A 27,030-nucleotide genomic window follows, 5' to 3' on the forward strand; every position below is an offset into this window, starting at 1 on the left:
TCTGTTTGTGTGTCTGTCTATCTGTCTATCTGTTCTGACTGCCTGTCTAACCTTCTCTTTGTATGTCTACCCTTCTGTCTGTCTGTCTGTCTGTCTGTCTGTCTGTCTATCTGTCTGTCTGTCTGTCTGTCTATCTGTCTGTCTTTATATTCTTCTTTCTACCCTGCTGTCAGTCTGTCTACCCTTCTAGCTGTCTATATGTCTATCTGTCCATCCTTCTGTCTGTGTGTCTGTCTGTCTACCCTTCTCTTTGTCATTCTACCCTTCTGTTTGTCTTTCTATCCTTCTGTCTCTATATCTATATATTTGTCTGTCTGCCTTTCTGTGTGTGCACCTGTCTGTCCCATCATCCTTTCATCTGTCCATCCATCCGTATGTCCATCAATCCGTCTGTCTGTTCTGTCTGTCTATCTCACTATCCTTTCTGTCTGTCAGTCTACCCTTCTGTTTACCCTTCTGTATGTGTGTAGGTCTGTCTTTCTGTCCATTTGTCCAACCATCCATCCATCAGGTACGTCTGTCTCTCTACCTGCCTGTCAGTCTGTCTATGTGTCTTTCTGCCTGACTATTTCTATTTGTCTGTCTGTCTTTCTGTGTGTGCTTCTGTCTGTCCATCTATCTGACTCTCTGCCTGTCTGTCTCTGTCTGTCTCCATCTCTCCAACCATCTGTCCATTCATCTGTCTGTCAGTTTCTGTCTTCTTTTCTTTGTGTCTATCTGTCTATTTGTCTGTCTATCAGTATTTCTGTGTGTGCATTAGTCTGACCATCCATTTTTCTGTACATACATCTGTCTGTCCATCCATCAATCTGTCCCCCATCTGTCTGTCCATCCCTCTGTCTGTCAATGTGTCTTTCTGTCCTTCTGTCTGTCTGCCTCTTTGTCTGTCTGTGTGTCTGTGTGTCTCTGTCTGTCTATCCTTCTGTCTGTCTGTATTCTACACCTCTGTCTGTCTGTCTATCCTTGTGTCTGTTTCTGTGTATCTGTCTTTCATTCTGTCTGTCTGTCTATTCTTCTGACTGACTATTTCCTTGTGTATGTCTGTCTATCCTTCTGTGCCTCTGACTGTCTAGATGTATGTCTGTATATCTGTCTATATGTCTATCTTGCTTTCTGTCTGTCTCACTATCCTTCTTTCTGTCTCTCAGTCTGTGTATATACCCTTATGTTTATCTACATTGTCTGTGTGTCTGTCTGTGTGTCTGTCTGTGTGTCTCTCTGTGTGTCTGTCTGTCTTTCTGTCCATTTGTTCAACCATCTGTTCATCAGGTTAGTCTGTCTCTCTGCCTGTCTGCCTGCCTTTCTGTCTATCTGTGTACATGTCTGTCTGCCTTTCTATTTGTCTGTCTTCTGTCTTTCTGTGTGTGCATCTGTTTGTCCATCCATCTGTCTGTCCATCTGTCCATCCATCTGTCTGCCCTTCTGTCCGTCTGTCTGTCTATCTGTATTCTATTTGTCTGTCTGTCTATCCATTCTCCCATCTGTCTTTCTGTCCATCTATCCTTCTGTCTGTCTGTGTCTGTCTATATCCTTCTGTCTGTCTGTGTATCTGTCTCTCTACCCTCTGTCTGTCTGTGTGTCTGTCTGTCTGTTTGTCTGTCTGGAAGGATGGCTGGCTGACTCTGTCTACTTCTCTCTGTGTCTATCCATCTGTTCATCTGTCAATCTCTCCATACTTCTGTCTGTCTGTCTATCTGTCTGTCTATTTTTCTATCTGTTTGTTTGTGTGTCTGTCTGTCTATCCATTCTGACTGCCTATCTAACATTCTGTTTGTATGTCTACCCTTCTGTCTGTCTGTCTGTCTGTCTGTCTGTATGTATGTATGTCTACCTCATTTTATATCCTTCTTTCTACCCTGCTGTCAGTCTGTCTACCCTTCTGTCTGTCTGTTTCTGTATGTCTGTGTGTCTGTCTGTCTATCCTTTTGTCTGTCTGAGTGACTGTCTAGCTGTGTGTCTGTATATCTGTCTATATGTGTATATGTCTGTCTGGCTCTTTCTGTCTGTATGTATGTGTGTATGTTGTTCATTTGGTGTGTCTGTCCATAAGTCTCTCTGCCTGTCTATCTCTGTCTATCCATCCATCCAACCATTTGTCCTCCCATCTGACTCTGTGTCTATCTTTCTATTTGTCTGTCTGTCAGCCTTTCTGACGATCTTTCTATTTGTCTGTCTGTCTATCAGTCTTTCTGTGTGTGCATCTGTCTGTCCATCCATCAGTCTGTCAATTTGTCTTCTGTCCTTCTGTCTAGCTGTATACATGCCTGTGTGTCTGTGTGTCTGTCTATCCTTCTGTCGGTCTATCTTTCTGTTTGTCTGTCTGTCTGTCTACACTTCTGTCTGTCTGTCTACCCTTCAGTCGGTTTCTGTGTGTCTATCTATCCTTCTGTCTGTCTGTGTCTAGCCTACTGTCTGTCTCTCTACCCTTCTGTCTGTTTCTGTGTGTCTGTCTATCTACCCTTCTGTCTGTCTGTCTATCCTTCAGTCTGTTTCTGTGTGTCTGTCTCTCTGTCTATCCTTCTTTCTGTCTGTCTACCCTTCTGTCTGTCTTTCTGTCCTTCTGTCTGTCCACCCATCTACCATTCTGTTTGTTTGTCTACCCTTCTGACTGTGTCTCTACCCTTCAGTCTGTTTCTGTGTGTCTGCCTCTCTGTCTATTCTTCTGTCTGTCTTTCTGTGTCTATGCTTCTGTCTATCTCTCTGCTCTTCTGTCTGTATACCCTTCTGTCTTTCTGTGTGTCTGTCTTTCTGTCTACCTCCTGTCTGTCTATCGATCTTTCCGCCTACACTTCTGTCTGTCTTTCTACCCTTCTGTCTGTCTGTCTGTGTGTCTGTCTATCCCTCTGTCTGCCTGTGTGTCTATTTGTCTGTTTATGCTTCTGACTATCCTTCTGTCTGTCTGTATGTCTATCTGTCCATCCTTCAATCTGTGTGTCTATCTGTCTACCCTTCTGTCTGTTTCTGTGTTTGTCTGTCTATTCTTCTGTGTCTCTGACTGTCTAGATGTCTTTCTGTATATCTATCTATATGTCTATCTTGCTGGCTGGATGTCCTGTATGTCTGACTTACTATCCTGTCTGACTGTCTGTCTACCTTTCTGTTTATCTACCCTTCTATCAGTGTGTCTGTCTGTCTGTCCATTTGTCCAACCATCTGTCCATCAGGTGAATCTGTCTCTCTGCCTGTCTGCCTGTCTATCTATCTATGTGTCTGTCTGCCTATCTTTCAATTTTCTGTCTGTCGTTCTGGGTGTGCATCTGTCTGTTCATCCATCTGTCTGTCCATCCATCTGTTTATCTATCCACCCGTCCATCCTTCTGTCAGTCAGTTTGTCTCTCTGTCTGCCTATCATTCTGTTTGTCTGTCTGTCTATCCATCCATCCATCTGTCTGTCCCTCTACCCTTCTGTCTGTCTCTCTATCCTTCTGTCTGTGTATCTGTCTATCTACCCTTCTGTCTGTCTGTCTGTCTGATTCTGTGTCTGTCTGTCTATCCTAAGGCCTCTCTGACTGTCTGTGTGTCTGTCTGTCTATCTTTCTATATGCATATCTGGCTGGCTGGCTCTGTCCGTATGTATGTAGTTCTCTTTGTGTGTCTATATATCTCTCTGTCCTTCTGTCTGTCTGTCTGTGTGTCTCTCTGTATCTCTATCTGTGTGTCTATATATCTCTCTGTCCTTCTGTCTATCTGTCTGTGTGTCTTTCTGTATCTCTAACTGTCTGTTTACCTATCTGTATATCTGTTCTCTCTGTCTTTCTGTGGTGCATCTATCTGTCCATCAATCTGTTTGTCCATCGACCTGTCTGTCTCTCTATCCTTTTGTTGTCTGTCTGTCTACCCTTCTGTCTGCCTGTGTGTGTATGTCAATCCATCTATTGTCTTTACTTCTGTCTATCCTTCAGTCTGTCTGTCTGTCTAGCCTTTCTGTCTACCCTCCGGTTTATCTACCCTTCTCTCTGTGTGTCTGTCTGTCTGTATCCTTCTGTCTGTCTATCCTTCTGTGTGTCTGTGTATCTGTTTGTGTATACTTCTGTCTGCCTGTTTGTTTCTGTGTCTGTCTGTCTATTTTTCTGTCTGTCTGTCTGAGTGTCTGTCTGTATATCTGCCTATATGTTTATCTGTCTGTCTGACTCTGTCTGTCTGTATATATGTATGTCGTACTCTCGGTGTGTCTATCTATCTGTCCATCTATCTGACGGTCTGTTTGTCTGTCTCTATCCATCCATCCAACCATCTGACCTTCTGTCTCTCTGTCTGCTTGTCTGTCTACCCATATATCTGTATGTCTGTTTATCTGTCTGTCAATCTTTCTGTGTTTGCATCTATCTGTCCATCCATCTATTTGTCCATCCATCTGTCTGTCTCTCTATCCTTCTGTTGTCAGTCTCTCTACCCTTCTGTTTTTCTGTCTACTCTTCTATCTGCCTATGTGCGTATGTTGATCCATCTATTGTCTGTCCTTCTGTCTATCCTTCTGTCTGTCTGTCTGTCTATCTGTTCTGTCTAACCTTCTGTCTGTGTGTCTGTCCATCTGTATGTCTCTGTCTGGAAGGATGGCTGGCTGGCTCACTCTCTACCTCGCTCTGTGTCTATCGATCTGTCCATCCATCCATCTCTCCATACTTCAGTCTGTCTGTCTATCTCTCTGTTTATTTTTCTATCTGTCTTTTTGTCTGTCTGTCTGTCTGTCTGTCTGTCTGTCTGTCTATCCTGTCTGACTGCCTGTCTACCCTTCTATTAGTATGTCTACCCTTCTGTCTGTCTATTCCTCTGTTTATTCTTGTCTGTCTGTCTGTCTGTCTGTCTTTCTATCATTCTGTCTACCCTGCTGTCAGTCTGTCTACTCTTTTGTCTGTCTGTTTCTGTATGTCTGTGTGTCTGTCTATCCTTTTGTCTGTCTGACTGACTGTCTAGCTGTGTCTGTATATCTGTCTATATGTCTGGCTGACTCTGTCTGTCTATACATGTGTATGTATGTATGTTGTTCTTTTGGTGTGTCTGTCCATCTGTCTGACTCTCTGCCTGTCTGTCTCTGTCTATCCATCTGTCCAAACATGTCCATCTATCTGTCTGTCTGTCTGTCTGTCTGTCCTTCTGTCTGTCTGCCCTTCTGTCTATCTTTCTACTTGTCTATCTGTCTATCAGTCTTGCTGTGTGTGCATCTGTCTGTCCATCCATCAGTCTGTCAATCTGTCTTTCCATCCTTCTGTCTGTATGTATGTCTGTGTCTCTGTCTATCCTTCTGTCTTTCTACCCTTCTGTCTGTCTGCCTGTCTGTCTATCTATTCTTCTGTCTGTATGTGTGTCTGTCTGTCTTTGCTTCTTCCTGTCTGTCTATCCTCCTGTCTGTATGTATGTCTATGTGTCCATTCTTCTGTCTGTGTGTCTGTCTGTCTACCCTTCTGTCTGTCTTTCCTTCTGTCTGTCTGCCTGTCTACCATTCTCTTTGTCTGTCTGTCTATCCTTTGGTCTGTCTGTCTGTCTATCTTTCTGCCTACCTTCCTGCCTGTCTGTCTATCTATCCTCCTGACTGTCTACTCTGCTCTTTGTCTTTCTACCCTTCTGTCTGTCTGTTTGTTTCTTTGTGTCTGTATGTGTGTGTGTCTGTCTATCCTGTCTGGTGGAGTGTCTAGTTCTCTCTGTCTGTCCATCTGTTTGTGTGTCTGTCTGTCTCTGTCAATCCATATGTCCAACCATATGTCCATCCATCTGTCTGTCTATCTGTCTGTCTGTCAATTTGTCTGTTTCTCCATCTTTCTGTATGTGCATCTGTCTGTCTGCCTATCCATTCATCTGACCACCCGTCTGTCCATTCATCTGTCTGTCTGTCCTGTCCTATCTTTGTGTCCTATTTTGTCTGTCCATCTGTCTATCTACACTTCTGTTTATCTACCCTTCTGCCTGTGTGTCTGTCTTCCTGTCTATCCATCTGTCTATCTGTCTACCCTTAAGTCTGTTTCGGTTTGTCTGTCACTCTGTCTATCCTACTGTCTGTCTGTCTGTGTCTACCCTTCTGTCTGTCTACCCTTCTGTCTGTCTGTCTGCCTTTCTGTCTATCCTTTATGCCTGTCTATCCTTCTGTCTGTCTGTGTATCTGTCTACCCTTCTGTCTGTCTGTTTCCATGTGTCTGTCTGTCTATATTTCTGTCTGTCTATATATCTGTCTATATGTCTATCTGTCTGTCTGGCTCTGTCAGTCTGTATGTATGTCGTTCTCTTGGTGTGTCTATCTGTCTATCTGTCCATCTGTCTGATGGTCTGTTTGTTTGTCTCTGTCTATCCATCCATCCAACTTTCTGTCGATCTGTCTGTCTGTGTGTCTCTCTGTATGTCTGTTTGCACGTCTGTCTCTCTGTCTGTCTTTCTTTGTGTGCATCTATCTGTCCATCCATCTGTTTGTCCAGCCATCTGTCTCTCTATCTGTCTTTTGTTTTGTTGTCTGTCTACCCTTCTGATTTTTCTGTCTACCCTTCCATCTCTCTGTGTGCGTATGTCTATTTTCTGTCCTTCTGTCTATCCTTCAGTCTGTGTGTCTGTGTTTCAGTCTGTCTATTTTTTCTGTCTAACCTTCTGCCTGTCTGTCTGTCTGTCTGTTTATCCTGTCTGACTGCCTGTCTACCCTTCTGTTTGTATGTCCATCCTTCTGTCTGTCTGACTGTATCCATCTGACTGTCCATCTGTTTGTCTGTCTGTCTGTCCATCTGTCTGTCCTTCTGTCTGTCTATCTCTATCGTTCTGTTGTTGGTCTGTCTACCCTTCTGTTTTTCTATCTAACCTTCTGTCTGTGTGCGTATGTCTATCCATCTACTATCTGTCCTCCTTTCTATTCTTCAGTCTGTCTGTCTGTCTGTCTGACTGACTGCCTGTGTATCCTTTCTGTCTGTCTAACCTGTCTGTCTGTGTGTGTGTGTGTGTCTGTCTTTCTATGTCTGGAAGGATAGCTGACTGACTCTGTCTACCTTTCTCTGTGTCTATTCGTCTGTCCATCTGTCCATCTCTCCATACTTCTGTTTATCTGTCTATCTGTCTAATTTTCTGTCTGTTTGTCTGTCTATTCTGTCTGACTGCCTGGCTACCCTTCTTTTTGTATGTCTACACTTCTGTCTGTCTGACTGTCTATCCTTCTGTCTGTCTGTCTGTCTGTCTGCCTTTCTATCCTTTTGTCTACCCTGCTCTCAGTTTTTCTACACTTCTGTCTGTTTCTGTGTCTGCCTCTCTGTCAATCCATCTTTCTCTCTGTCTCTCTGTATCTAAACTTCTGTCTGTCTTCCCTTCTTTCTGTCTGTTTCTGTGTGTGTGTCTGTCTATCTGTCTTTCCTTCTAACTATCCTTCTGTCTACCCTTCTGTTTGTCTGTCTACCCATCTGTCTGCTTCCGTGTATCTGTCTGTCTATCCTTCTGTCTACCCTTCTGTTTGTCTGTCTACCCATCTGTCTGCTTCCGTGTATCTGTCTGTCTATCCTTCTGTGCCTCTATCTAGATGTCTGTCTGTATATCTCTGTATATGTCTTCTGGCTGGCTGGCTGACCTGTCTGTCTGTCTCACTATCCTTCTGTCTGTCTCTGTCTGTCTGTCTACCCTTCTGTTTATCTACTGTTTTGTCTGTGTGTCTGCCTGTCTGTCCATTTATCCAACAATCCGTCCATCAGGTGAGTCTGTCTCTCTGCCTTTCTGCCTGCTTGTCTGTCTATGTGTCTGTCTGCCTATCTTTCTATTTGTCTGTATATCTGTCTTTCTGTGTGTGCATCTGTCTGTCCATCCATCTGTCTGTCCATCATTCTGTCTGCCTGCCTATCATTCTGTTTGTCTGTCTGTCTATCCTTCCTTCCATCTCACTGTCTGTCCATCTATCCTTATGACTGTGTCTGTCTGTATCCTCCTGTCTGTCTATCCTTCTATCTGTCTGTGTATCTTTCTGTCTAACCTTATGTTTGTCAGTCTGTTTCTGTGTCTGTCTATTCTTCTGTCTGTCTGACTGTGTGTTTGCCTGTATATCTGTCTATATGTCAATCTGACTGGCTGGCTCTGTCTGTCTATCTGTATGTATGTATGTCATTTTTTCGGTGTGTCTATCTGTCTATCTGTCCATCTGTCTGACCGTCTGTCTCTGTCTGTCTGTCTGCCTATCCATCCATCCAACCATCTCTCCCGTGTGTCTCTCTGTCTGTCTGTCTGTCTGCCTGCCTGTCTGTGTATCTGTCTGTCTTTCTGTGTGTGCATCTGTCTGTCCATCCATCTATCTGTCTGTCTCTCTATCCTTCTGTTTTCTGTCTGTCTACCCTTCTGTTTTTCTGTGTACCCTTCTGTCTGCCTGTGTGCGTATGCCTATCCATCTATTGTCTGTCCTTCTGTCTATTCTTCAGTCTGTCTGTCTTCCTGCCTGTGTATCCTTTGTGTCTGTCTAACCTTCTGTCTGTCTGTGTGTCTGACTGTCTGTCTGTCTTTGTCTGGAAGGATGGCTGACTGGCTGAGTCTGTATACTTCTCTCTGTGTCTATCTGTCTGTCCATTTGTCCATCTCTCCATACTTCGGTCTGTCTATCTTTCTGTCTGTCTATTTTTCTATCTGACTGTTTGTCTGTCTGTTGTCTATCCTGTCTGACTGCCTGTCTGTTTGTACATCTACCCTTCTGTTTGCATGTCTACCCTTCTATATATCTGACTCTGTCTATCCTTCTGTCTGTCTGTCTTCTATCTACCTGTCTGTCTTTCTATCCTTCTGTCTACCCTGCTGTCAGTCTGTCTACCCTTCTGGCTGTTTGTTTCTGTATATCTGTGTGTTTTGCTGTCTATCCTTTTGTCTGTCTGACTGTCCAGCTGTCTGTCTGTATATTTGTCTATATGTCTATATGTCTGGTTGGCTCTGTCTGTCTGTATGTGTGTTTGTATATATGTTGTTCTTTTGTTGTGTCTGTCCATCTGTCTGACTCTCTGCCTGTCTGTCTGTGTCTGTCTATCCATCCGCCCAACCATCTGTCCATCCATCTATCTGTGTCTATCTGTCTGTCTATCTGTCTGCTTTTCTGTCTATCTATTTGTCTGTCTGTCTATCAGTCTTTCTGTGTGTGCATCTATCTGCCCATCCATCAGTCTGTCAGTTTGTCTTTCCATCCTTCTGTCTGTCTGTATGTATGTCTGTGTGTCTGTGTGTCTCTCTGTCTCTATTCTTCTGTCTGTTTGTCTTTCTACCCTTCTATCTGTCTGTCTACTCTTTTATGTCGGTTTCTGTCTGTCTGTCTGTCCTTTTGTCTGTCTGTCCTTCTGTCTGTAAGTCTAATCTTCTGTCTGTCTACCCTTATGTCTGTTTCTGTGTGCCTGTCTGTCTACCTTACGTCTGTCTGTCTATCCTTTCTGTCTACCCTACTGTCTGTCCGTTTGCCTGTCTGAATGTCTGTGTGTCTATCCTTTCTGTCTAACCTGCTCTTTGTCTGTCTACCCTTCTGTCTGTCTGTCTGTTTCTGTGTGTCTTTCTGTATGTCTGTCCTGTCTGACTGAGTGTCTATTTGTCTGTATATCTGTCTATATGTCTATCTGGCTGGCTGGCTCTCTCTGTCTGTTTGTAAGTATGTATGTCGTTCTCTAGGTGTGGCTGTCTATCTGTCTGTCCATCTGTCTTACTTTCTGCTTCTGTCTATCCATCTGTACAACCATCTGTCAATCTATCTGTCTGTCTATGTCTGTCTGTCTATCTGTCTCTGCCTGCCTTTCTTTGTGTCTATCTGTCTATTTGTCTGTCTGTCTATCAGTATTTCTGTGTGTGCATCTGTCTGTCCATCCATTTATCTGTCCATCCATCCACCTGTCCATCTATCTGTCCATACATACATACATCCGTCTGTCAATTCGTCTTTCTGCCCTTCTGTCTCTCTGTCTGTCTGTCTGTCTGTATGTCTGATTTGTGTCTCTCTGTATGTTTATCCTTCTGTCTGTCTGTCTTTCTACACTTCTGTCTGTCTGTCTAACCTTCTGTCAGTTTCTGTGTGTCTCTCTGTATCTATCCTTCTGTCTGTCTCTCTGTGTCTAACCTTCTGTCTGTCTGTCTACCCTCCTGTATCTGTTTCTGTATGTCGGTCTGTCTGTTTTTCCTTCGTTCTATCTATCTTTCTGTCTACCCTTCTGTCTGTCTGTCTATCTGTCTGTCTGTCTACACTTCTGTCTGTCTGTTTCTGTTTGTCTGTCTTTCTATCCTTCTGTGCCTTTGTCTAGATGTCTGTCTGTATATCTGTTTTTATGTCTATATGGCTGGCTGGCTGTCCTGTCAGTCTGTCTGTCTCACTATCCTTCTCTCTGTCTCTCTGTCTGTATATCCTTCTGTTTATCTATCCTTCTGTCTGTGTGTCTGTCTGCCTGTCTGTCTGTCCATTTGTCCAACCATCCGTTCATCAGGTATGTCTGTCTCTCTGCCTGTCTTCCTGCATGTCTCTATGTCTATGTGTCTGTCTGCCTACCTTTCTATTTGTCTGTCTGTCTTTCTGTGTGTGCATTTGTCTGTCCATCCATCCGTCTGTTCATCCATCTGTCTCTCTGTCTGTCTCTCTGCCTATCATTCTGTTTGTCTCTTTGTCTATCCTTCCTTGCATCTGTCTGTCTGTGCATCTATCTTTCTGTCTGTTTGTGTCTGTCTGTCTGTATCCTTCTGTCTGTCTGTCCATCCTTCTGTCTATCTGTATGCCTACCCTTCTTTCTCTCTGTCTGTTTCTGTGTCTGTCTGTCTATCCTTCTGTCTGTCTGACTGTGTGTCTGTCTGACTGTGTGTCTTTCTGTATATCTGTCTATATGTCTATCTGTCTGGCTAGCTCTGTCTGTCTGTACATCTGTATGTCGTTCTCTCAGTGTGTCTGTCTATCTGCCCATCTGTCTGACGGCCTGTTTGTCTGTCTCTGTCTGTCTATCCATCCATCCAACCATCTGTCCTGTCTATCTGTCTGTCTGTGTGTCTTTCTGTATGTCTTTGTGTCTGTTTGCCTGTCTATCTTTCTGTGTGTGCATCTATCTGTCCATCCATCTGTTTATCCATCCATCTGTCTGTGTCTCTCTATCTTTCTGTTGTTGGTCTGTCTACCCTTCTGTTTTTCTGTCTACCCTTCTCTTTGCCTGTGTGCATATGTCTATCCATCTGTTGTCTGTCCTTCTGCCTATCCTTCAGTCTGTCTTTCTGTCTGTATATCCTTTCTGTCTCTCTAACCTTCTGTCTGTCTGTGTGTCTGTACATCTGTCTGTCTATGTCTGAAAGGATGGCTGGCTGGCTGACTCTGTCTACCTCTCTCTGTCTGTCTAAACTTCTTTCTGTCTATCTACACTTCTGTGTTTTTCTGTGTGTCTGTCTGTCTTTCTACCTTCTGTCTGTCTGTCTATCCTTCTTTCTGTCTACCCTTCTGTCTGTCTGTCTGTTAACCCTTCTGTGTGTTTCTGTGTGTCTGTCTGTATGTCTATCCTTCTGTCCCTCTGTCTAGTTGTCTATCTGTATATTTGTCTATATGGCTATCTGGCTGGCTCTGTCTGTATGTATGTATGTATGTTGCTCTCTCACTGTGTCTTCATTTATATCTGTCTGTCTGCCTGTCTGTCTCTGTCTGTCTGTGTATTCATCTGTCTGACCATCTGTCCATCTGTCTGTCTGTCTGCCTGCCTGCCTTTCTGTCTATCTCTTTATTTGTCTATCTGTCTTTCTGTGTGTGCATCTGTCTACCTGTCCATCCATCCATCTGTTCATCCATCTGTTCATGCATCTGTCTGTCCATCCATCTGTCTATCTGTCTGTCCATCTATACTTCTGTTTGTCCTTCTACCTTTTTGTCTGTCTGTGTGTTTGTCTGTCTCTGTGTGTCTGTCCTTCTGTCTGTCCTTCTGTCAGTCCTTCTCTGTCTTTCTGTCTGTCTATCCTGTCTTTCTGTCTGTGTCTGTATTTGTGTCTGTCTGTCTGGTGTCTGGCTGGCTGGCTCTGTCTGTCTTTCTCTCTGTGTCTATCTGTCTATCCATCTATCTGTCCATCAGTCCATCTGTCCATACTTCTGTCTGTCTGTCGGTCTATTTGTCTATCTGTCTATGTCTGGTTGGCTGGCTGGCTGGCTCTATCTCTGTCTCTGTATCTATCTGTTTATCTGTCTGTCTGCCCTTTGCATCTCTCATTCCTTTTTTTCTGTCTATCTATTTATCATTTTTTCTGTCTGTCTATCCTTCTGTCTGTCTGCCTGTCTGTCTATCTGTCTAGGTGTCTGTCTGTTTGTCTCTGTTTTTGTCAGTCTAACCTTTCTCTGTCTGTCTATCCATCTGTCAATCTGACTGTCTGTCTATGTCTGACTGTCTGGCTCTGTCTATCTGTCCTTCTTTCTCTCTGTCTATCCATCTGTCAGTCTGTCTGTCTGTCCATCCATCCATCCATCCATTTGTTCATCCTTCCTTCTGTTTGTCTTTCTGTCTTTGTTTTTCTCTGTATGTCTGTCTATGTGTCTGTCTATCTGTCTACCTGTCTGTCTGCCTGTTTCTTTATGTCTGACTGACTCTGTCTATCTGTTTATCCTTCTGCCTGCAAGTCTGTTTATCTGTCTATCTATCGGTCTTTCTGTCTATATGTCCGTGTCTGTCAGTCAGTCTGTCTGTCTGTGTCTGTCTGTCTGTCTCTGTCTATCTGTCTGTATGTCTTTCTGTCTTTGTCTGTCTATATATCTATGAATCTATGTATGTATGTATTATCTATCTATCTATCTATCTATCTATCCTACCTTTCTCTCTTTTCTTTCAATGTGTTTTTAAAGATTTATTTCTGTACATATGCATATGCTTTACGAGTATGTGCCATTGGTGTTCAGGTCCCAACAGATGCCAAGATAATATATTGTATCCCCTAGAGCCTGAGTTAAGAGCAGTTGTAAACTTCCTGACTTTAATGGTTGGGAACAAAACTTAGGTGCTCTGGATGAAGCTATTTTTACTGTTGAGCATGCATTATGAATTTGCCATCTATGTTTAGGTAATTTGTGGTTTGTTTCTTTTTGTTGTTGTTGTTGCTGCTGTTGCTGTTGTTGTATATGTGTGTGTGTGTGTGTGTGAGAGAGAGAGAGAGAGAGAGAGAGAGAGAGAGAGAGAGAGAGTTGCCTTTTTCTCACTCATACTCATGTAAGCAATAAACTCAAAGGTTCACCAAACTGAACTTTGCAAGACTTGCTTCTTTAATCAGTCAACTATCTGTCTGGGATAATTACACAGTCATTTTTTTAATGTTTCTTCAGGAAAAATGTCTTTTCATAGCAGCCCTATTTATAATAGCCAGAAGCTGGAAAGAACCCAGATGTCCCTCAACAGAAGAATGGATACAAAAAATGTGGTACATTTACACAATGGAGTACTACTCAGCTATTAAAAACAATGAATTTATGAAATTCTTGGACAAATAGATGTATCTGGAGGGTATCATCCTCAGTGAGGTAACCCAATCACAAAAGAAGTCACTTGATATGCACTCACTGGTAAGTGGGTATTAGCCCAGAAACATAGAACACCCAAGATACAACTTGCAAAACACAAGAAAATCAAGAAGAGGGAAGACCAATGGATGAATACTTCATTCCTCCTTAGAATAGGGAACAAAATACCCATGAAAGCAGTTACAGAAACAAAGTTTGTAGCTAAAACAAAAGGATTGACTATCCAGAGACTACCCCACCCGGGGATCCATCCCATAATCAGCCACCAAACTCAGACACTATTGCATATGCCAGCAAGATTTTGCTGAAGGGACCCTGGTATAGCTGTCTCGTATGAGGCTATGCCAGTGCCTGGCAAATACAGAAGTGAATTCTCACAGTCATCTTTAAGATGGAACACAGGGCCCCCAATGGAGAAGCTAGAGAAAGCACCCAAGGAGCTGAAGGGGTCTCTAAACCTATAGGTGGACCAACAATATAAACTAGCCAGTACCCCCAGAGCTTGTTTCTCTAGCTGCATATGTAGCAGAAGATGGCCTAGTTGGCCATCATTAGGAAGAGAGACCCCTTTGTCTTGCAAACTTTATATGCCCCAGAACAGGGTAATGCCAAGGCTAAGGAGTGGGAGTGGGCGGGTTGGGGAGGAGGGTGGGGGGAGGGTAGAGGGAGCGTTCAGGATAGCATTTGAAATGTATATAAAGAAAATATCTAATAAAAAGTCATGCACTATTTATAATGAATATTTTATAAAAACAGTTGTGTATTTTGTCATATAATTTTATATATTCATTATAGTTAAATAACTTGTAACCACACATCTAAATGTGGTGAATGGCACTAACAAAACCTATCTATCATATCTATCATACTGTGTTATTTCTAATTAGCCAGGATATGAAACTTTGTTGCATGTAGTTTTAAAAGTATGCTACAGCCTTAGCCTGGGAGTTGTAACCATGCTACTAGGCCCTCCTAGCTTAGCTTCAGGATAAGTTGCCCAGTTGTTGTTCTTTTATGCAAAAGTTACATTAATATGCAAAGTTACAAAAATAAAGATACTTTAATGGAATAAAGAGTTGTTATGTAAGTTTATCATATTTAATAATTAAAGTAAGCCATATAAGACAGAATCTGCTTCTAGAATATTTAAATATTGTAAAAGCAATTGATTGGGAAACATAAAGGCCTGTTAAGTGCATAAGAAGGTATTACTTGTGCATAAATTTATATGCTGGCTTAGATGATATACTTTCTCATATTTTGCATTATTATCATATTTGTTTATCGCATAAAAAGATACTATTGATAAAACAAATGTTATACTATGGAAAATAAATCAGAAGGAATAAAAATGGCTTCCAAAAATTACTGACCTTATAAGTAACACAGCAGAGCAGAACTGCATTCAATTCTAAATTCTGATTAATGTTCTAGCAATTAACAAGACCACTTAGTAAATTCATTTCCTAAAGCCTGTTTACACCTCTATAATCACCTTAATTAATTTCATATCAGTCTTCTTGCTGCACTGATGTGATTGGTTCATGTCAATGAATAATAAATATGTGTATTAACCTGCTGCAGTTTGAGAACCAAGTTTTCCTTAGGAAAATGTCTGCAAATGAGTACTAATTTACAACACAGTTTACCCTTTCCAAAGCAAAATGCAGGCCACTCCAGGCTAACTCTAAAGTTTTCCCTCTCTCTCATTCCTTCCAAACACACCCCCAGTCTCATTTCCAACTCTGCAGCAAACCATCTTCCGTGGCTCCTCTCCATCTACAATAGCTCACACATATCTTCCACTCCAAACTTCCCTCCCCCATTCACTATTTCATGCAAGTCCACCAAAATAAACAGGTATTCCTTGGGAAACAATGGGCCACTCCAAGCCAACAAGGAAGGTAGCCTAACTATAGAAGTTTACCACTCCATCATCTCTTCCATATCCATTCCCCAAGTCTTATCTCCAGCTCAGTATCAGAATGCCTGCTTAAGCCTTGCTTCCCCCAATACACTGATCTTTAAGAGAACACACAGTTGTTCTGATCCATAATTCCTTCCTACAGTCATCACTTTATCTCAGCCTCCAAAGCAGGTATATGTTCCCTGGGACACCATATATTTCACGTAATCCTGGGAATGAGGAAGTACATCTATGGATCTTCATGGTTCTACTCCAAGTCCAATCCCCTACTCTCACTCCCACTGCTGTAGCAGACCACTTGCTGTGGCTGCCCTCTCCTCTCTGCCTCCATTTCCAGAGGATCACACAGACCTTCTCCTCAAAACTCCCTCCAAAGCCATCCTGTTATTCTAGCCCTCAAACCCATCATGCTTTCTCTAAGAAAACAGCAGCTAAGCCTGACAGAGAATCAAGCAGGTCAGTAATACAGGTAGGCAAGCTTCACATCTTTCCTCTTCCTTATTTCATTTATATCCAACCCCCCAGCCTCATCTCCATCTCTGTAGAAAACTACATACTGTGTGTCTGTCTTTACTCTCTGTTGACATTCCCAGTGGACTAAGCAGGTCCTGGTGGAACACCCTGTTTTTTCCCTCCTGTGTATGCCTTCAGGCCCCATTTCCTAAAACCATTACAGGTAATGGGTATCACTTAACAATACCTAGGAACACATTTTACCTAGAATACCCAGTGGCCACACATATCAGGATTCCAGAAGAACTATCTACTAGACAGCACACAGACATCATACCTTCTAAAATACTAGAGAGAGTAGCAGAAACCAAGGTAAAAACACCTACCCAACAAAGACAACACTATTGCAATTCTGATCCTATTCATTTGCCTTAATTTATTGTTTGAAAATTCTATACACATATTTTGATTGTATACACTACCCTCTCAAACTCCTCCTGGATTTCCCTCTCCATACAGCATCCCACTTCCTTCTTTTTAAATTTATTTATAACCCACTTATTCCAAAATCAATGTTACCCAAACTTGGGCTTGAACGCATCACCTACAGAGTGGTCAACCTACTATACTACTCCACACATTTCTGACAAGAAGAGATGCTTCCTATCACCAGCAGCCATCAACTGTCAACAGCAACTCAGCCAGATGTTGAATCCACATTGAAGTGTTGACTGGTCTGATCTTCAGCAGTTCTTGAGCATGCAACCACAGATGCTGTGAGTTCATGAGTGCAACATTCCTATCATTTATTTCCAACAGTCCTGCTTGTCCTATGGCACCTATAATTCTCATACACCCCATTCCCCCAATGTTCCCAAAGCTTTATGACTAGAGATTGTGATACAAATGCCTCATTTGGCACGTAATACTTAACAAGTACTGTTTACTTGGACAAGTTCTGAGTTTCTATATTTACTGCTGTCCACTGAAAAATGGAGCTTATCTGATGAAAACTGAGAGATGGTATAATCTGATTCTATTTAGGCTCGCTGTCCATTATGTTCTTAATCTTCCTTTATATGCAGTTAATGAACCAAAGAATGACTGAACTTGACTATATGTGCCTTAAGTACTTTGCTACTCTTTTCACAGTAAGATACTACAGAGAAATAATTGTGCTTACTCATTTGTTACACAAACATGTATTGAATGTCCATCATCTTTCTAATATTTACACTATATACTAGATTACAAGTATTAACAAAAGAGTTAAAGGACAACATATACATTATGGATCCTTGTCTTTCAGGCTTATGTGTTTATCATAATCTTAATCAGAGTGGTTGAGAATGCCTACATGAGACCCATGCATGATGAGGCCTATTAACATGCCCTCATGACTGGAGCTGGGAAATGTCTTCAGACATCTATCTACATCTAGAAGTAACCCACTAGCCCTAAACTCCAGAGATATGTATAATTTTTTTCTCTAGCTACACATGGTTTCAGAATATGATAAAGGATACAGAAGATAAACTTAAGGGAAAATCCCATCTGTGTAGTTTTCCAGATATTGTTACTCATGCTAGATTGGAAGAGTTTTCAGGGCTGCAGAGGTTTTCAGGTCATTGATAAGTTTATAAGTAACCTCTTATTCATATTCCTGTAACAAAATAACATAACTACTTCATCAAACTAAACTTGGCTATCATCATTTTTTTTTTTTTTTGCTGTGCCACTGGTAGATAATATCAGTAAGTAAATAGACATTTGTCCCCATCAACTCATGAAATGTGATACAACATATAAGCTAGTGTCTTTGCTAGTTCACAACACAGTGACAGTTAATGCTCGAATATACTTGGTTTTTGGTATAAAATTAATCAGTAATGAAGCCCTTCAACTCCAATGGTATATCATATTAGTAAATATTATGCATTATATATATTCCATTATGTGTGATTTTAAAAACTGACTTTTAGTAGATTGTTATACTATGTATCACTATGGAATCTTGCCATATCGAAAGGTAACTTTTATTCTAAAATCTAATATTTCTATAATGCATTAGTCATCTCAGCAGATGCCCCTTTCTTTCAACTTTTGATAACAAGCAATACATCAACTTGAATGAAGGATTGTGACATGAACTGAAAGGTACTTTTCACACTAAGAAATTCAGAAGGCAGCAAGCTCTGGTTCATTTTTTATAATTAAATATGCGTGTCATTACCTCTGCTGTCAAGCAAAGTCATTTAATCAAGGGATCTGACAAATCTTAATCCATTCTAGTACTATGTACTATGTAATATTCCTTTAAATTCAGAGCAAACTGAAAACATGTATAGCATAGCCTATGCCCTATGGGCCCTTTAACATCTGGCTCAACAATTCATCCTGACTGAGTCACATTTTTGGCTCTAGCAAACTGCAGGGTCACAGTATCTTGTCACAAAAATAGAACATTCATTAAGATTATATATAACTATATATATATATTTACATGTAAATTATGCATATACATAAAAATAATATATACATGTATACATAATGTTAAATATAGTATATATAATATCTGTAGTTATAATTTTAATATTCTATAGCTGTGAAAAAAACTATGAACATGATATGAATATATATGTATATGTCCTTTTAAATAAATAAGAGGAACACGAAGATATACAAAGAGTATATATTGTGATGGCCTGTATATGCTTAGCTCAGGGAATGGCAGTATTGTTCGAGTAGGTGTGTCAATGTGGTCTTGGGCTTAAGACACTCACACTAGCTGTCTGGAAGCCAGTCTTCCACTAGCGTCCTTCAGATGAAGATGTAGAAATCTCAGATCCTCCTGTACCATGCCTGCCGGGATGCTGTCACACTCCTACCTTGATATTAATGGACTGAACCTCTGAACATGTAAGCCAGACCCAATTAAATGCTGTTTTTATAAGAGTTGCCTTGGTTTTCTCACAGCAGTAAAACCCTAACTAAGACAGAAGTTGGCACCCGGGAGTGGGATATTTCTGTGATAGGCCTGATCATGCTTTTGTTTGGAAGAATGTGGATTTGGATTTGGGGACTTTGGATTTGGAAAGTGGTGGAATACTTTAAATGGGGCTTAGTGGGCTATCTTTGTAAGAATATGAAAGACTTTATTGCTGAAGTTGATTTGAACTATGCAGACCTGGCCTAAGAGGTTTCAGTGGAGAATGATATCAGTATGTGGCCTAGAGGCTGTTTTTGTTGTAGTTTGGTGAAGAATGTGGTTGCTTTTTGCCCTTGTCTGAAGAGTCTACCTGAGTCTAAGGTAAAGAGATTTATATTAATTGCATTGACAAAGGAAGTCTCCAAAAAGCCCATCAGAGACTTAGTTCTCTGGTTAAGTCTTATGAAGAGTGTTTTGAACAAGTATAGCAAGCTTAGAAAGGAAAAAATATAAAATATATGTTTCAATTATTAAAGGGGCAAAAGGAGGTGAAATGGAGCTGAATCCTGTGGTCTAGAAAATAATAGATTAAGGAATTTTGCAGCAAGATCCCATCCAGCTAAATTTAGATCCAGGCATGGTGGTACATACTTTTAATCCCAGATTCCAAAGCCAAACATATCTTTGAGTGCAAGGCCAGCCTTGAACAAAGCAGGTTCTCGCAAAACCCTAAGACATATATCATTTGATCAATATCAATGACATATATCAAAATGTTTATCGATCAGGACAGGAATATAAGATGAATTTTTACTTTTTTTTATTATGTATTTTCCTCAATTACATTTCCAATGCTATCCCAAAAGTCCCCCATATCCCCCACTTCCCTACCCACCCATTCCCATTCTTTTGGCCCTGGCATTCCCCTGTATTGGGGTATATAAAGTTTGCAAGTCCAATGGGCCTCTCTTTCCAGTAATGGCCAATATCCCTTATGAATATTGATGCAAAAATCCTCAATAAAGTTCTTGCTAACCGAATCCAAGAACACATCAAAACAATCATCCATCCTGACCAAGTAGGTTTCATCCCAGGGATGCAGGGATGGTTCAATATACAGAAATCCATCAACGTAATCCAGTATATAAACAAACTCAAAGAATTTTTACTTTTTAATTGCTCTATTTTGATTAAAGCCTTATGTGCTTATTAGAAAATGTACAAATACTGAAAAACATAAAACTGTGAACATAAAATTAAATTCAATTTTCATGTTCACAAACTCATGAAACCTTAGAAATCCTAAATTAGAGTTGTGTATGTATACACACTCTCTTTTTATTGCTAAAGAGAATCATTCATTGATTACCATGAATCCACAGCAGTATAAGTATTCTTCCTTTCACAGATCTTAGACCATTCATTTATTCAAATGCAGGTTCTCAGGCTTACAGAGCAAGGCCACTTACCAGCTCACAGCTGGGTTTGAGGGGTTTTGTTTGTTTGTTTTTTGTTTTTGTTGGGGCTCATATTCAACAGGTTATGCATGTATGCAAGGCAAATATTTTACACCTTTACAAATAGCCAATGAAAAGAAGTAACAAATACAGTACTTTGTGCAATACGGGTATGATCTCTCCTCTCAAAAAATTAAGTACAAACTCTAAGGATTTAAGAAAACACTATACCCTCTACTGTCTGAGAATTGTGACTCAGCAGATGGGAAAAGAGAAAACAAATGTCCAATATCTTGATTGTCACAGAAACTTCTCTAATTATCATTTGAGAAATCATTTGGCAGGAATTCAAGACAAGTAATGAATAATTTATTAAATCAAATTCTATATTCACAGTTAAGTAGTATGTAATGATAAAATCCCCATTCAAGTACTTATCTAGAGTGTAGATATCTCTATTTCTTTTCTTTATGACAGTTTAATCGTACCCGGGGAACAATAATGATATTATCTAGAATTTATATGGTCAACATTCAATTGCTCAAAGGTTATAAACTGTCTGTAATTAACCTGTTTTCCTCCAGCTTTTGGATCATTACCACTACACTTCTTATTAGAATCTTCTTAAGAAAATGGGAAGAGAATGAAAAGAAATTGAATGGAGAAATATTTCAAGTTAACAACTATAGAACAACAATATAGGGAAAGCATGGTTTAACTAAAGCTTTTGAGTCTATTCTCATCAAGGCTGTGATAAATAATGTAGACAAGACAGTAAAAATAATTTTATGTTAACAACAATCAAATAACAGGATTAAAATCCACAGAACTCATTATATTTGTGAATATTTGTGGTGGGTCATAATGATAAACATTGAATAGTACTTCAAAATGTGTCTAGCCTGACAAATATCAAAATAATTTCACCGTTGAAATTACAACTATTATTTGAACCAATAAATCAGAGTTTATCCATATTAAGACTTATGTATACACATTTCATTGATCTTTTTAGGTGAGACTTTTGCATAAGATTTAAAACAAAAGTTTCATGACATGGTGGCCCATACCCTTAACATCAGCATTGGGAAATACAGATAATTAAATCTCTATGAGTTCCGGAATTGCTAGGGTTTCATAAAGAAACCCTGCCTCCAAATGAATAAACAAGCAAGTAGAAACACATATCCAATTGACTTCATATACTCCTTACTATACACAAGCTTCAAGCATGGGGCCCCAACTCATATATATATATCCCTTTCCTCCACCACCATCTCCAACCAACCAGCCCAGGATTACTCCCAAAGTAAATTCCACTTACCTGACCAAATCTACTCATCCTATCTGCATACACTTTGCCTTTTCTCTAGGGAAGCACCAAATTTGTGCCACTAAACATTCTCATCCTCACTATTAGAGGAATATTTTTCCATTGAGGGAGTCACAAGTTCCAAAGCAGCCACCTCACACAGCCCTGCAATTGGCCATGACCCCATGTTCTACATGGGTCTTCCTATATCTCTTCTTTCTTATACACATTTCAGGAAAGTAGCCCGAACTCATGCTAATAGCCTTATCTACTCTTACCAAGTACCTTTACACTCATTCCTAGATGGACAACCTAGACTTTTCCTACCAAACACTACTATATCCAGTATGTAAGAGATGCCCATTGCTTAAGATCTACCATATCCTACCTTGAAATGCTTTTAGACATGTTTGCTTTATTTCTTGAAGGAATCTTATTGAATAATGAAAATTACCATTATGATTTTACAGATGTAATCTTCACTTTTGATTGGTAATAAATAAATGCCTAAAGAATTAATGAGATACACTTTCATATATGTCTACAGGAACATGTCAAGAAAAAATTATATGACGGACAATCTACCCAGAATTGGGGTGGCACTTACCAACTAAATACAAAGGGAAGAAGGAGAAAGCCAGCTGAGTATCAGGATTCTCTCTCTCTCTCTCTCTCTCTCTCTCTCTCTCTCTCTCTCTCTCTCTCTCTCTCTCTCTCTCTCTCTCCCTCCCTCCCTCCCTCCCTCCCTCCCTCCCTCCCTCCCTCCCTCCCTCCCTCCCTCCCTCCCTCCTTTCTCTCTCTGTCTTCCCTGCTATTACAGAGCATAGCTTCCCCCTGTAACCCAAAACAAATCCTTTCTTCCTTATATTACTTCATGCCAGATACTTAGTCACAGTGATTTTTAAAAGTAACTAATACAAAGTGTTATAAAGTATCTGACTTGCTCAGGACAGATGTCTTTTCCATGCAAAGTGTAGTGTTTAAACCTCACCAGTATTTCTTATGAGCAAAAACCTTTCCCACTCAGCTCTTGCAATATGTATGTACATTCTTTATACAGCACATAGTATCACTATTACATGAATCAATATAGTCATTAATTCTCATGCCAACTGTGTTATAAAGATCACATTTCTACACGTTATACTTGGAACTTTGGCACCCTGTTTATTGTTCTGTTGAAACACAAATAAAGCACTAAACAAACAAACTCACCCACCTCGATTCCATAGTAAAGATATGATATTTAAAATCTGACTGGTCTATCACAGCATGTCTGAAATCTGTCTTTTGTAGAATAAGCTGTTAATTGAGTTCAATGACTCAGTAAAAAGCTGATTTCAGATATAAGCATATAGAAACCTATAAAGCAATCTGTTTTCTATTTTATAATAGGTCACTGAAATCATACTTAACATTCAATATCATTTCTACTATAGTTTTACTTAAGCTATAATAATTAAACAGATTATAAGATAGATAACAAAAACATACTACTAAATAGCCATGACAGTTTGCAGTAGTATTATTTTGTAATGATTATGTAATTACATAAATCCTTTCTCATAAATCTTTTCCAAGTTAGAATCTGATCTTTTATCTATTTTTTGTTGTTGTTGTTGTTGTTGTGGGGATGACAGTATCTTGCTATGTAGCCTAGTCTGGCCTTGAAGTCAAGATTCCTCTGCCTGAGAGCCATGAGTTCTGATATTAAGATGTTAGCCACCATGACTGAAAATCTGACCGTTTATTTAACTTTTACTCTCCTCTCCCTTAACCATACTACTTGATACTCCTTTAAATTAAAGGAATGTTATCATAATCACTTTAAGCCTTCACTGACAGTATGACTTTTGATTAAAAGGATAGTCTGTGGAACAGTCTCACTTTCCCTCATTAGATATAGCTTTTAAAGGTTTGAATATTTATTATAGATATAGCTTTTAAAGGTTTGAATATTTATTTATGGTATATATGCACATATGCTGGAATACCATGGTTCCCATGTGTAATACTGAGAAAACATCTTTTTATTAAAAATACTTCTTCCAGACCCCCCCCAAAATACGTTCCCCTCCTTCATCTCCATATAGATCATCCCCACCACATCCAACTCAGAGGAAATCTTTCAGGAGTTTGTTCTCTCTAGTTTTATACTGATCCTGGTGATCCAACTGAGGTTGCCAGACATATATAAGAAGAACATTTACATCTCAGTTCCCATATTTATTCCCTGCTACTTGTCTTCCACTGAAATAATGGCAATGTCTTTTAAGTTCACATACAAAATACTTAAGAAAACTCAATAAGAGAAGTTATATAAATACTTTTATATTGCTGGATAAATATTTGTCCATAAGCAAATCTATTAGCAAGTTCTAAATATTCAGACATATGGGACAAATTCATGCAGTTATGCAGCTGCAGTGGTTTTAACCACCTCCATAGACTACTGTGTTTAAAACTTGCTTGGTTATAGAGAGTGGCATGATTCAGAGGTATGACCTTTTTGGAGTAGGTGTGGCCTTGTTGGAAAAAGTGTTACTTGATACAAGCTTTCAGGTCTAAAATGTTTAAGCCATGCCTAGTGTGACTGTCACTTCCTGCTGCCTGAGGATATGTAACTCTTAGTTCCTCTCCAGTATCATATCTCCCTGCATGATGCCATGCTTCCCCTCACTATGATAATGGACTAACCCTCTGAGTTGTAAGGCAACCCCAATTAAATGTTTTACTTTGTAAGAGTTGCCTTGGTCTTGGTGTCTCTTCACAGCAATAAAACCCAACAAGAGTAGCTTTTATCAACATCTAATATTAACTGACATTTATTTGAAATTAGAGAGCCTCTGATGTTTTAGAGTAGAACCTTATGTTACATTTCCTGTAGAAACTGATTAAAATTAGCAGCAACTTTACATTTAAAATGAACCTATTTGTATAGTAATAATAGTGCATGTACATGGAAAAATAAAATTTTTAAGTTGGGAAATCTATAGATGGAGCATGCATGATCTTCCTAACTGGTCACTGATAAAATCAAGACAATATTCTGGACTATGTACCATGAGTTCACAGTATTATACATTAAAAATACAATGTAGTTATCTTTGGGCGTATAATGCTCTGTTGCTCTTGAAAAGAAAAAATGGTTCATTATTTTTATAGAAATATCTCACTTATTATTTCTACTCTGCAGGAGGAGTATGAAAGGGCTAAACCTTTCAGATTTTTTTCCTGATGGAAACTTGTAATTTTTGTCCAAATTAATTCTACTTGTGTCTGACAAGAAGTGTTTTAAGTTACATTAAAAAGAACAAGGCTAATGCTAGAATTAGGCAGACAGAAAACCCTTCATAGGAAGGGCTCTTTTGAAGAATATATTTTTCTAGTAAACCAGAGACTTTATTTGGGTATAACTCCCTCTAAAATTATATTAAAAATAATAATTGAGAACACATTTACAAATGTATCATGAGAGATGTGGGAGGTTGGATTTCCATGGTAAAATACTTGTGCAAAACTGGCAAGACCATAGAGTTGACCCCCAGATCCCATCAAAATTTTACAATATGAATAAAACCTTATTTGGAAAGAGAAAATATGGAAATTATTGCATTCTACTTCTAAAGTAAAAATAACCTAATTTTGTAACATTCTAAATCATCATGGATATGATTCTTTGAAATGTCTTCTGAAGTCTAATAGATAGAAAGCTACTGGTGGCCAAGTAGTGTTCACTCAAACTAGTAGTAACTAAAGATACCATCACAGGCTCTTTGATAAAATGTGTTTTATAATGCAGTGATATTTATGTATTGCTAATTACTTCTTAGTTATAAAACCATAGTGAATACTATCCAACCTTTTTTAAAATATAAAACATCAATTAAACTTAAATAGTTATAAAGTACCTATGGATTTGATTGAATTATGCAGCTTTTATTCTTAGGATTGTTTTTCTAAGTAGTGATATGTACTTAATTAAACCTCCTCTAGTCTCAGAAGAATTAAAGAAGAAAATAGTTGCAAAATAAAAGACATGTAAGGTTCAAACAAGTTGGTGCCATTCAGAAACGAGATTTGGGTTTTAATTCTGATATATTGACTGCTCCACTGAAGCACTCTAATGATTTTTCATTGTACTATCATTAGAATGCTTAATCTCCAAAACAGGATACAATTGCAATTGCATGTATTAAAGGTCTTCTTACCTGTCATTCAGTTGCAGTAACTAAAGAAAATCCAATCACTTTTTAATGTTCTGTGTCTATTTTCTCTGTTTTCAGTTAAATGCAATTCTTTCAAATACTCTTACAAACACAAAGTATACCTGAGAAATATTTCCATATTAAGCAACTATTGTTACCATTTATTTGTTCCAAAGAAGATAGAATCTCATCATCATCCTAACTCAGTAAGAATCTCACAATGAGCATGAAGTGAGAGATAAATTTATCTGATTAATACTCAAACTCTAAATAGCTATAAATTCTCACAAAGCCTTGAACACTTTTGTCTTTTTCAATATAAATCTAATTTTATCTTAATTATAAATTTGATGGTTATGCTTTTTGTGTTGAGGGAGGCAATTTTATGGATGCTAGTCATACTGAGATATTGATATTTGCTAGTTTTTATTGAGCTATATAATATAAATTAAGGTATTTTTGGTATTTCTGTAATGTAATCCAGTACTGAACCTATTCATTCTAAATAAGCTATATTTTTGTGTGTTATATTAATATAAGTATATTTTTACATTCTATTTACATATTTTAATAAAGTTTCATTCTAAGCACAAAAAATTCAAGCAGAAAGATTTTCTAAAAAAAAATATTTCCTAATCATTAACCTAGATTTGTTAAAGAATATAGCTGAGAATGTCATTTCCAACAGCCTCAATACTTGATTTCTGTTTGAATCATAAATTTTATTACTTTATAATTGCCACTACCATGCAATAGTACAAAAAGACAAATATCAAAATCTAATAGGTTAGAGGAAGAAAAGGGTGGAGTTGAGTGCTATTTTAGATGACTTCAATCATCAAAATGTTAAAGTATACAAAGATTGTAAAAAATCAAACACCAATTTTGAAGCATCCAAATCATATGTTTGAGTAAGATTATATGATGCTGATGTTATGTGTCTCATGTATTTAATTTAAAAAATGATCATGGAGAAAAAGTATATGACTAGTCCCCTTATGATTCAAGTTGAAAAATACTATGTCTTTTCATTTTTATGCCACTTCTCACAGAATATACTTTGTGCTTTATACTATAGCCCTCATCCAATCTTTTATTAAGGTTCTGCTTTATGGCACACCCCGAATTGACATACTTGCCTATTTTGACCACTTAAATTGAGATTGTTTAAACTGCATTGCTTTAGGGGCCTAAGGTGTGTCTGCTGCTCCATTATATTGTAATGTGGAAGACATTGGTATTTAGAGGAGGTAGATGAGGTAGCATCTCCAGATGCGCAAAGCTGTAGGGACCAGAGAATTTATAACCTTTTAATTCTGAT

At 39.2% G+C, this 27,030-nt stretch overlaps 2 protein-coding genes across 4 annotated transcripts in view; one reads left to right on the plus strand and one right to left on the minus strand.

Annotated features, from left to right (window-relative positions):
* The window catches only part of LOC147004667 (uncharacterized), a 47,257-nt gene extending 30,067 nt beyond the window's left edge, over nucleotides 1-17,190 (plus strand). Inside the window, exons 2-5 of the mRNA XM_085838329.1 lie at nucleotides 8,817-9,060; nucleotides 10,386-10,513; nucleotides 11,801-11,942; nucleotides 17,113-17,190. Of these exons, the coding sequence (XP_085694455.1) occupies nucleotides 8,817-9,060; nucleotides 10,386-10,513; nucleotides 11,801-11,942; nucleotides 17,113-17,190 (592 nt within the window). The remainder of the gene's footprint in view (nucleotides 1-8,816; nucleotides 9,061-10,385; nucleotides 10,514-11,800; nucleotides 11,943-17,112) is intronic.
* Nucleotides 1-27,030, minus strand: part of Dmd (dystrophin) — a 2,436,643-nt gene that overhangs the window by 1,670,861 nt on the left and 738,752 nt on the right. The gene's annotated exons all lie outside the window — the stretch shown is intronic.

This window comes from Mus caroli, unplaced genomic scaffold (genome assembly GCF_978045245.1).
Source record: "Mus caroli unplaced genomic scaffold, Mus_caroli_1 scaffold_5, whole genome shotgun sequence".
Classification (NCBI taxonomy): Eukaryota; Metazoa; Chordata; class Mammalia; order Rodentia; family Muridae; genus Mus; species Mus caroli.